At 35.3% G+C, this 12,158-nt stretch overlaps 1 protein-coding gene across 6 annotated transcripts in view; it reads right to left on the bottom strand.

The window, feature by feature from the left end:
* Positions 1–1,861: 1,861 nt before the first annotated feature.
* Positions 1,862–12,158, bottom strand: part of Aldh-III (Aldehyde dehydrogenase type III) — an 88,412-nt gene continuing 78,115 nt past the window's right edge. For 5 of the 6 annotated variants that reach the window (XM_074097832.1, XM_074097827.1, XM_074097830.1 and 2 more), the window contains exons 8-11: positions 11,125–11,240; positions 7,924–8,059; positions 6,742–6,892; positions 1,862–3,103 (exon numbers count right to left, since the gene is read on the bottom strand). In XM_074097832.1, the coding sequence (XP_073953933.1) occupies positions 3,083–3,103; positions 6,742–6,892; positions 7,924–8,059; positions 11,125–11,240 (424 nt within the window). In that variant the 3' untranslated portion in view covers positions 1,862–3,082. Of the gene's footprint in view, positions 3,104–6,741; positions 6,893–7,923; positions 8,060–10,044; positions 10,161–11,124; positions 11,241–12,158 lie in introns of all 6 variants that reach the window. The other variant, XM_074097828.1, reaches the window with a different exon arrangement.

Raw genomic sequence — 12,158 nt, 5'->3', positions numbered from 1 at the left:
ACGCCTAGCGGAATGAATTAAAAGTATGTAGAATCATCGTGAATTTTTAGTGCAGATCAGAGGGGCTACTACGAAACTCGCAAATCGAAGTTCGTATCGCACCGTCCCTTTTACTCGAGTATTAAATGACATAAGCGTCAGAGAGACGGCAACATACGAAGTTCGAGTTTTGCACTTCGGAGTATAGAGCCTGCAGGGCTACTACGAAACTCGAAGTTCGTATCGTAGCGTCCCTCTCGCTCTCGTATTAAATAGTATAAGTGTCAGAGGAACCGCACGATACGAAGTTCGAGTTTCGGGTTTCGTAGTAGCCCTGCTGGAACTTACACCTACCTAGACCGAGTACTTTAGAACAGGTAGAAACCATGATTGTTCTAAGTCAGAGGGCGAAGCATTTCTTAAAGTTTTTGTATCAAGTATCTACCACAGTCAAGCCATTCTACACATAAGGACTTTAATAATATTTATATTACTAACTAGCGACCCGCCCCGGCTTCGCACGGGCAAAGTAAAAAAAAAAACGGCCAAGTGCGAGTCGGACTCTCGTACGAAGGGTTCCGTACTTATACAACATTAGACATCAGCATAAAACGGCAAAAAAAACCACGTTTGCTGTATGGGAGCCCACCTTAAATATTTATTTTATTTTAATTTAATTATTTATTTTTAAAGTACATTTATAAAAATAAATATTCTGAGAATATTTCATGCAACTACCTGTTGCCGTTATTATAATCGAGCACAAAAAAAAACACGTTTGTTGTATGGGAGCCCCCTTTAACATTTATTTTGTTCTGTTTTTAGTATTTGTTGTTATAGCGGCAATAGAAATACATCATCTGTGAAAGTTTCAACTGTCTAGCTATTACGATTCATGAGAAACTGCCTACTGACAGACAGACAGACGGACAGTGGAGTCTTAGTAATAGGGTCCCGTCTTAGTTACCCTTTGGGCACAGAACTAAATAGGTCTCATCAATGGCACTTCACACACATTTTTCACCTCAATTTCCCAAAAACTACACCCGACACGCACGAAGCCGGGGCGCGTCATGTAGAGTAAATACATTTTTTGGTTAAATTGATATTTTTAATTTCGTAATATCTTTTGAATGGAATGTCCGATTTGAATAATTCAAAAAGTAACACACACAGTAACACTACAGGTATTGAAACCGTCTTGAATATAAAAATATATATTTGGATCAGGATTAATACCAAGGTATGGATTATGGTCTGATTTTAGTCGTCATTTCTGTCAACTTTTAAAATGTAAAAAAGTAGTTATGTGACATAAAGAACTACAATAGTTGGACTTGGACATATGGTATCGCGAAGTTTTTTGTAGATCTTGATGTATTCTTTAATATCGTAAAACATTTTTTTGTTTTATCATCAATAGTTTCTAAACAAACACCCAAAAATCCAAAGCTTTCCTCTTTATAATATAAGTATAGATGAATGACACGCACACGCCACTCGCGACCAGGGGGGCTACTACGGGTTAATTCGGAGTTCGTATCGTACCGTCCCTCTCACTCTCGTATTAAATAATATAAGCGTCAGCGGGACGGCAAGATACGAAGTTTGAATTTTGCACTTCATAGTATAGAGCCAGGGCCGTATGTCTCATAGAGTGATAATTCAATTTAATGTCCTGCCCACTGCTGGCTGTACTAATTGATAGGTAGATTAATTATTATAAAGTATGGATAGCATTCCTGTCCTGCAAGCACGTATGACTGAGTCACTTGTTTTTAGGAATAGGACATTGTTAAAGGTCTAAATGAGGTCACACACAGCACAAAAAATATGAAAGATACAAATGAACAGGTGGCAGGATTAAAAAAAAACTCTGAAAGACTTTTTAAGGCACTTTATTCAGATATAGAATCTAGTTCCCTAAATAAAAATATATACCGTCCAAATATAAACAACAAACACTTATTTACGTAATAAAAGTATAATAAAAAACACAGCCTTGCCACGGACTCATTTACCAAATGACTCCAGAAAGCCCAAAACAGACCAAGTATTTAACACTAACTGTCCCTTGCTTTCGCCACTGTCATGGGTCGATACGGCCGTGCATTACAGGTAATGCACAAACGTACAGAATTATCCATTTCTGATATCACGTAGACGTGGCAGAACTAGTTCGACGGTGCATTACGTGTAACGCACGGACAGTTAAAGTGTTAATTAACATTTTTTTTTGCATTTTGTTGGGAACATTCTACATTTTGTACTTTCTGGCGTAGGTATTGTAGTCAAACATTCACACATATCTTAACGTATTATTAACAAAATATAATTTGTCTAACTCCTTTAACCGCGTGCAATATATTTAATTACAATGGAATGTAATACAAAAACTTATGAGATTATAGACATAATGACATAGTTGTCTAATATAGTTGAAGTATTTGTGTACATTATTTCGCCGGGTGACAAGCAAGTCACTTAGTACCAAATACCTACTTACAACAAAGCTCGTATCTCAGTATGAAATTACTAACTAGATACAACTTTTTGAAGACCAGATTTTGAGCGATTTATTTCTATATGTTATTTAATATTGTTCTGATTGGTACTTCTGAAGTGCATTTGAGTAACAATATTGCGTTATGATATCAACCAACCTAAAATTGCATGAACATTACATTTTTTTTTATACCGAAAACTCTCTTAAAGTATTAAACTACATTTCGTGAATATGTTTAGAATGTTAATATAAAATATTTAATTATATTTATTCAAAAACAGTAGATTCACTGTAAGTTATAAGAGTACGTTTGTGCAAAATAATAATATTAAGTCCTGTACTAATAAATGGCAAGTCTTCACATAAAAATACAAATATTAAAGCAGTTGAACTGCGCAAGTTCGTATTTATAACTTATAGTATATATTTGTGTAAAATAATAAAATATAAAATAAAAATAAATGCGCTATTTAGCTACATTCCGCAAATATCCTAAGCCCCTTTTTAAATAAAAATTACAGCAATAAGAAAATAATTGATTATCAAACATTATCACAATATCCAGGTGTCGTCCAATATTTCAGCATAACGGAGCTTCTATAAGTCCTGTGAAGCAGCCTGAAAGTAGATAAAGAAACCATTTAATCAAAACTTTTTTTAGTGTCACACAATCTGCTATTACATTTTTTTTAAGTCTCGACGCTAGTGTTTCATTTCTAGCATTATTTTTATTTAATTTCTAAAATTATGTAAGGTTGTCCATTTGGTTAAAGTTTTAATATATTTTTCTTGGTGTGCCGAATTTCGGTAAATAAGTTATTGTTATTCTATAGGTATGTTGACTCCATTAAAAAATAATTCGAAGACACGACTCCAGTAAAAAAAACGCTTTATTTTAGCCCTTAAAATTAGATTAATTTTCGATTAACTGCAAAATTAGATTTTTTGTTGCTTTAAAACAAATAAATAGTTAGTTGATTGAGTTCGCGAACAAGTGACGTCATAAGTTGCTATTTCCATTCAAACTCTATGGGAGAATTGTGTTTTGACAGCTCATAAAAAGTACGTCAGTTCATTGGTGGAGTCAACATCCCTATTCCATATTTATATTTTAGTTAGAATCAAAAAATGAAAATTGAAGGTATTACGATATTACTTTGATGGCAACTGTCATGTTATGACGTTAATGGTTGTCAGTTAGTACCATGAGGATTAATCTGTAAAGCGAGTTTTGCCCACTTTTAGAGTGGTCGAATCGAATTGAAAGGTATTGTGTAAGTAGGTCGGACGATAAAATAAATACAAGCACAAAATGCAGCCATCATAGTTTTTTTTTACAATTCCTTTCATTATTATTCGTGAGTTTGACTTTTATCGTTTTTGTCTAAACTTTAAACTATTGATTTCATGACTTCAATTATCATTTACCTACATAGAAGTTGATTTTATTTTGTCAGTGTTGCAAGCTATTTCCCCAATGAATTATTAATGCTGTCAAAATTGTCAAGACAAAGCAGTGTTCTTGGTGCTATACCCTCTTAGTTGAAAGAAAAAGAATCCCGTAGTTAAACTGTGTCTAACTATACGTTAAGTAGTGGGTTGTTCAGTGGTGGCAGGTGGTTACTTTTTGTTTTAGATTGGTTGTGGCTGGTATTCTACCGAACAAGGACAGCTCTACCGTACTCGACCTGAAGTCGTCTGGCAGTGTCTTATCCAACCTCGACATTGGCGGAATCCTCGCATCGTTCGATGGGGCCATTATAATCCCAAAAATTGAATTGAATTGAATTGGTGCTATACCCTATTTTTTTATTCCGTGGAAGTCTGACAGATGTGAAATTTTGACGTTTCAGAGATAACAAACATTCTTTATTTTAAATCTCTATCCACGGCTTCGCACGCGTAAATCATTAGATACAGCAGTTGAAATGAAATTCCGGGATTTTACAAAATTCCCGTGGGAATTACATCGTAGTCTTTACTGACATTGCATTATAAACAACAGTTCCAAATTTCATGACTCCATAAAAAAACAACTGATGAGATTTCGAGATTTTATCTCGATCCCGTGAGAACATCGAGTAAAAAAGTAGCGAGCACATTCAAACATTCAAGTCACAAGCCGAATGACTAATATTTTTTGACAGAAGAATGACATTTGACGATTTTTTCAAGTAACTATGTACTTTATCCACGGAATTGTAAATTACAAACATTGAAACGCAAACACAAATGATAACGCAAACATTACAAAGATTGAAACTTAATAACTATTTATTATAATTTAAGTCCGATCCGAAGGTTTGCGATATATGTCAGTCATTGCAATGATACCAGAGACAATTTATTTTTTACTCATAAAAGGGTTAAATACTTTATTACGTCTAAACGGTTTGATCTAAAATTATTTTAACTACGTATTAATAAATGATTTATTACATTATGTCAAATTTTAATATGTATAGTTAGGAATTTGTGCTTTCTATTTCCTACTTTTTGTTTTATCTCGTTTAAATTTTCGGGAAATATTTTTTGCCGTGACACGAAGAAATGTCATAATTCCACGGTATAAAAAATAGACCATAATAATGTTGGGATTGTTTAAATATTTTTAAATAGAAAATATTCTTAGTATTATGTGTGATATCTTTTGCGCCAAAACAGCTACTTTTTCCTTATGAAATGAGCATAAGTATATACTGCGAATAGGCATTATAGAGTACAATAAACCTATAAGTAATTAAAAGAAAAACAAATAGCCATGAGGTTAACGAGTGGGCGGTAAAAACGTTTAACCGGTAACCACCTATTAAGGTTTTAACACTCAGTTGAAACAATGCATCTAAATTTAGATACTTCGTTTTACTTTGTAAGGAACGATAACTCATTTTGTGGTAATAAAACAATATATCATTTTGGAAAATATTTATTAGCAACAGACAATAAGATCAATCAAAGGATATAGTTAAAACTGAAGTTACAAAACTAACCTATGTAAGATTTATTTAACAGTTTATAATTTAATCTAAATAAAATACTTCAGGGGATTAAATGTAATTGATAGTTTACTTTCACAAATCATATCTTAGGCTTTCGAACTTCAATTTGAAATGCCAATGTAGTGACATATTGACATATTTGTTTTTAATTTAAGTATATAAATATTCAGCCAACCCAGCTGCTGAAAGTAATATTGGGATATCTCTGCATGAAATTAAAAAGAAGATATATCAGTGTACCAGCGTGTAACAGCATTTTGTACTATATTTAATTGAATTCGCGCGCACACTCTTGACGTATATTCGTTCATCTCATCAGTTAAATCTATGCGTCAACACAAAATCTTTTGTTTTTGATATCATACATAATACTGCCGAAAACAAAAAAATTCTAACATTTGTTATACAGATCCTCAATAGTCTAGACTATATAGTAGAAGTAACGAAGAACTTTAGAAAAGATGGGAATTTTATGTGTCAAAATAAACAGTTCTGAACTATGGATATTTATTAGTAATCTCACTCAATTTATTTTGAAACAATGATACCTATAAGCTTAATGGCACATGTTTACAATTTTATGAACTATATAAATTAACTATTAATATCACCGACTTTACACCTATCCCTACAATTACTAGAGCGGTCAACGTTTAGTGTTTTAATTTGATATGCACCATGTGCAAATACTCAGTTAAATAAGATTGAGTTCTATTAACACGAATAATGTTATCGAACACTGATCGCTCCACGACTTAACTAACTTAAGGGGTCGACCATAAACCAAATAGCCGAGCTAGTGAAAGCCAGGAAAACAATGCAAGAAAAAAAAAAACTTAAGTCAATTGGGTACTTGACACAGCCAATCAATAACAATCTTTATATGAGCTGTCAAAACAAAATTTCTGTGATTTTCGTGATCGTGAACTTTTCTATGGCAATAGCAAACTGTATCGTCATTGATTTGCCAATTCAATAAATCAACTAGGTACTTATTTAAATATTTCAATGCCAATAAATATTATAAGGGGCCAACTATAAATTAAGCCACATGGATTAAGCGTTCAGGCGAGTGATGCCTCGGTAAATCGTGTGTCAATTACTCAATTATTAGTCTTGTTGGTTATTTCGCATCTATTTCCACACGAGTAAAACCGTGATCTGTGTGAATTATTTGCAATTTTCAGTGGACAAAAAAGGAATCGCCAAGCCAATTGGTTTATAGCTGACATCTTCTAACCCGCATTACTTCTTTACCTTATTCCAAGCGACGATGCCGTAGGTGAGGCCGGCGCCGAGTGCGAAGGCGAGCAAGTACGGCAGCGCGGCGAGCGACGGCCCGTGCCGCTTGCGCATCATCGTCGTGATGAAGTTTAGCTTGCCGTCAGTGTAGGGAGGGTAGCGGCTCCTGGAATAAAGGTGGAGGTTATTAAAGGAACGCGGAAAACAATGTATATTAGGGCCTGGCCAAGTCACCACGGCGCGCTGGTTTATTTTAAAATGCACTTTCTGCTCTAGACAATAAAGTTATCAATCAATAAACTATTTTATCTTATATTTCCGTTAATTTTAAACAGGATTATGCGGTTGAGGGCACAATAGAATACAGTGGCTTTGTTCGAAAGGTGGGCTGTTAACGAGATCGGGACACCTCAAAAAATTTATACAATAATTGCGCGGCGTCGTAAAGATGCTGTTAAACTTGAGCATCCATCTTTAACAGGACATCATGAACAAATAAAAGAGCCAAGCATAGAACCAAACATTGGTACGAACATTTACACAATATTCTAGGGAACACTCTAGTAAATGCTAAATTTTATTATTCACAATGATGTCCGACGAATTGCTGGGTAAAAAGCTCAATCCAAATTTACCGGCGTTTCGCTCGAGAGCTCCTGTTTATTCTGTGAGCTTTTTACCTGTATTGTAACATTCGCTAGAATGCTCTTTAGCTGATTAGCTAATTGCAAAAGAAATGCTCAAGTTTGTCAGCACCTTAACGTAAAACGGTGTCGCGCCAGAATGTTGGACGTTGCCTTTACGGTGCGTCACCAATGCAGATTATAGGGGGTGACAATTTCTAGGCACGACGCCGCATCGGTTCAAGTTACAGACAAGCACAGGCGTATTATTTTATAACCATAGTTTCCTAGCCATCAGGTAATTATTCCTATAGGAGTAAAGCGGGGTTTCTTTTAGGGTAAAAAACAAATGTTATTAGACATATGTAGTGAGTAGGACTCCGAACTGAGCGAGCCCCTTTGTGAGGCGAGCGCGTGAGCCAGATTTTGTTTGACAGAAGTCTCAAAATCGCACCGAAAATGAGTGGCTCGGAAGACGGCTCGCTGAGTCTACCCGACTAATAACGCATAGGCTAGTTTTTATTCCAAACAAAGGGCAACAAAGGGTAAAGTTAACAATACAACTGTAACTTACGAAGCCAGCTTCTCTCCGATCGGCGAGAAGTTCTTGATGAGGCAACTCTTCTTGTGCGTGAACGTGTCGAACGTGGCCTTGCCGTGGTACGCGCCCACGCCGCTGTAGCCGACGCCGCCAAACGGCAGCGTTTCAACTATATTAAAATACAATTTTTAAATTAACATTTTCCAAAACTTTTTTTAAACATTTAATTTTCGACTCTGATTTGCAGAAAAAATTCGTGCAGGGTAAATGGAACAGCCTAATTAATAGTACCAAATTCCTTTTTTGTGTAAATTTCTATACGATTGAATTAGGTCATTTGGAAAATCATGCGATTTTGACTCGGCTTTATTCACCCTACCTGCATTTTTTTTGGTAAGTACGGAGTTGTAAATAAAATGTACAATCTCTTCGAGAAATGTTCAAACATGCACTAAAGTGTAAATGCTTCGGACAAGAATAACATAACACACCATTCTTTAAATCTAGACTGTAAATGAATTTTCTCGTTTCTGTTTTCGACTTATCTGAATTGCTATTAGGAAACTATTTAAGTCTGTCTCCTGATTTTCATGTCCGTGGCATAAATACTAGGTCCTGTATTCATTTAGACGCCATCGACAATTCCAAAGAGTGACAATCACGTCATCATTACAGCCACCATGACCTTAAACTTTAAGATCCTACGCATTGAGGCAGCGATCCGGAGTTGTAAGTTTAAAATTCTGCCACAGATTATATTAAAGTTCCTACATAACAAACTTCGACACTTGCGTTTGACAGCTGCTGTCACCTACCAGCTATACTTCGTTTTTTTAGCATTAGAAGGAAGGTAAGCGACATTGACATGTCTTTTTATTGAAAACCACTTTTGAAAAGAGTTCGCGCTGTCATCGTTCATCCACCTCTGTTTTCTAGAAACCGTACAACGGTAGACACTGGCAAAATTGTCCTCTGATGGACAGAGCCACACTTTTGAAAAATAAGTGACAGCGTAACAATTAGAAAGGATATAAAATATGATCATTTACATTATTTTGGTATTATAAGTAATAGTTACTGTTTTTTTAAAAACGTTTTTCAATAAAAAGACTCGTCAAGATTGTTTACCCTTTTTCTAATGCTAAAAAAACGAAGTATAGAGCTCACCGCCAGTGGTGTTATAGTGGTACCACGAGAGTTGAAGTGAATGATTACACACACATTTGCAAAAAGAACTGATTACACAAAAGGAAAATGAATGAAATGAATGAGTAAATGTCAAAATCCTGCTGTCATTACACGAAATGTTGTAGCTGTGTGTGTAGTCATTCATTTCAACTCTCGTGGCACTAGCTATAGTATATGGTTGCCATACGTCCTGACACGCGCCGGTATTTGTTTCGTTTTGAAGATTGCTGTGACGACTGAAAACTCTGTCAAATCTTGGTGTCGTTGGCGTTTAAAAGATAAAAACTTTAAATAAAAGGCCATCGATGTCGAGTCACATGGCAGCGAAGCGAATGCATGATCCATCTCTTAAAGGTTATGAGAAAAATATACGTAATACTGTACTAAATGCGTTTCTTATAGGAAATTCCGCAAGTTCAAGATACACGTACGATGACAATGTAGGCTTCATCCTTACTTTTTTTAAATCTTAAAACATGTGTGGCTTCGCTGCCCTGTCACTTTGAGCAACGACGGATCAGGCAATAGGTTCGTGCAGACATGCAGTTATATAGCTACTTGTGGGGAAAAGGTTCTACGTGCTTAATAAGTGCTTTTAAAAACAGGACTGTTTCATTATAAATTATTCGAAGCATTTTTTTATTTTGAGCTTCAATCTGTTATATTGTTATAGTAGGCAAAAGTTTTTTTTATAAAATTTTGACAAAACTTGAGACATATAAGGCACAATACATCTCATTCGCAACGGTAACAAATATCTCACATCATTAAGTGTGTGTCTCTAATCAATATGTTAAAACATATTGCGTACATTTAATTTAGTAAAAGTATGTATTTTTGAGGGTTTTTTTTTCATGTAGTGACGATATGTATTAACGTTACGAGGTGTTCAAATGCAAACGCTTTGATGTTTTACTTTCATGATGTAGTTCTTGTCTTACTACAATAAAGGTTATCAGTCCAAACCTCCCATCTGCATCATAGTGTCATTGACACACATGCCGCCGCTGCTAGTGCTGTCCACTATTGTCGATAGAACGGCCTTGTCCTTGGTAAAGACGTACATCACTAGCGGCTTCTCTCTACACGAGCAAAATGCAAAGTTAGACCACCACCTACTATGTACAAATACTGCCATCCTCGTAAAGAACAGTGTATTAGTTTAGAACACATGTCTAAGCAAATGTCAACTTTTCTTAATTCAAATTAAGTTTCAAATTGTTATAGTCAAAATTTGCTGTGGGATTTACGAGGATAACAGGGCTTATGGGAACTAGTTAATGACATTTGTTTTATACATTGTTTTAGTAGCAACAAGTATTTAACAAAAGTAAAAGACAAATAGATTCAATGAATAATTACATAAATACGAGTAAGAGTAGCAGTTTACGAAAACTAATACCTACTAGCTTATAAATAAGAAATAAAACTAGATTTTTTTTTAATTAGTCCACTACCGCCACCACCATACATGAAACAAAGAATACCTCGCCAAGCCCAAACCACCACCAATAACAACGAGCGTTGTTCAACTGCATTTATTACAAGATGCTTTGTTAGAGTGGATGCTTTTCGTTCAGCTCATTTCATAGCAAGCATACTTCGCTAGCCAGCACAAAAATGAATATCCCTTTTATAAGGTACTCGAAAGAGTATTCTAGAAATTATTACGCGCTGTTGTATTTACACCCCTCTTTTTGCACCGGGGATTAAAAATACGTAAAACGCTCAAATGTAATTGTCAAAAAGAGCTATTTGCACGTAATTTGACCACTCCAATACACATGACGGCGACTGGGTCATAGAAATAAGATCATTTTTGTCGATAACCTGACCAGCGATTGACCATTATCTCGCCAGATGGAAAGTGTAGATGTACTCGCAACTCCTGGTTCAGTCAGTAACAGCCTCATTCCAATGTCTGTTACAAATATACCCCCAAACAACAGTACATTAAAAAAAAAACTACGATTACTGTCGATAGTTTAGATCCGTATTCTTTATACATTTTGTGCTGGCGTAGCATAACCCGTCGTATATTCTTACCGCCGTAAAACATTACAGTGTCGTTGATGCCTAGACTTCCCGAGCGGGTCTGTTCTCTGAACAACGTTTGAATGCTGCTTTGGTTGCTGAATACGTAAAGCACTAATGGGTGTTCCCTGAAATCGCCACATGAGTATTAGGTATATTAATTAACCGTGTGGCACCTTGACTGATCAGTGTCGTGTGTAGTTGTATACAGCCAACAGCACAATATCTGACACAACATAAATATTTTTGCTCGTTCCGCTGTGGCAGATATTAATGCAGGTGACTACCGTCATGAATGATTCCAATATCGTCCGCTGCATTGTATACAAGACATTTTTGCTTCTGCAGAATTATTCCGGATGAATTTTATGACACGGCGTATATTGGAAATGACCAACCAACTTGAGATGATAAAATAATATGTATAATGTGCATGTTGAAATGAATTTTGAACCTTAGGTACCATGAACATTTAGACACGACGCGATTTGGATCTTCTTAGCATTTTTTGAGTAAAACTAAAGTAACCAAAGCGAAATGCGGCTTTAAGTAACAAACAACATAATATGTGCGGTTTTCTTGCCAGAAAATAATTTCATTTAGTTCAAACGGTGGATGTGCGTAGCATATTTTAAAGGTTTTTTTAAACATCAATCTCTCTCACCCGTAAAGTTCATTTATATGTTCATATTTTATTAACGTCCCACTCCTTGGGCCAAAAGGTGACAACGGGACCCTACCACTAAGGGTCTGTTTACAGGTCAACAGGCCTTTATCTTTTGAACCGTACAATAACTTCTTAACGATTGAAATTTTCAAAGATGTGTAATAGTAATGCCGACATAAAAACAAATAAAGTAAATAAATGAAAGGGAATACGTACAAAAAAAATATATTTTCATTTCGACGTTTATACTAGACTAATAGATAGTTGTAATGGTACGGAACGTTTTTGTGTGAATCCGGTTTGAATTTTGATGTTTTCTCGTATGAGTACTTCCAAATGTGTAAACATATTATGTCAATGTCATTCGGATGACAATGTA

The sequence above is a fragment of the Choristoneura fumiferana genome, chromosome 14 (assembly GCF_025370935.1).
Source record: "Choristoneura fumiferana chromosome 14, NRCan_CFum_1, whole genome shotgun sequence".
Lineage (NCBI taxonomy): Eukaryota > Metazoa > Arthropoda > Insecta > Lepidoptera > Tortricidae > Choristoneura > Choristoneura fumiferana.
Note: the sequence above shows the minus strand (reverse complement) of the source record. Positions and strands in the feature narration are given on the sequence as shown.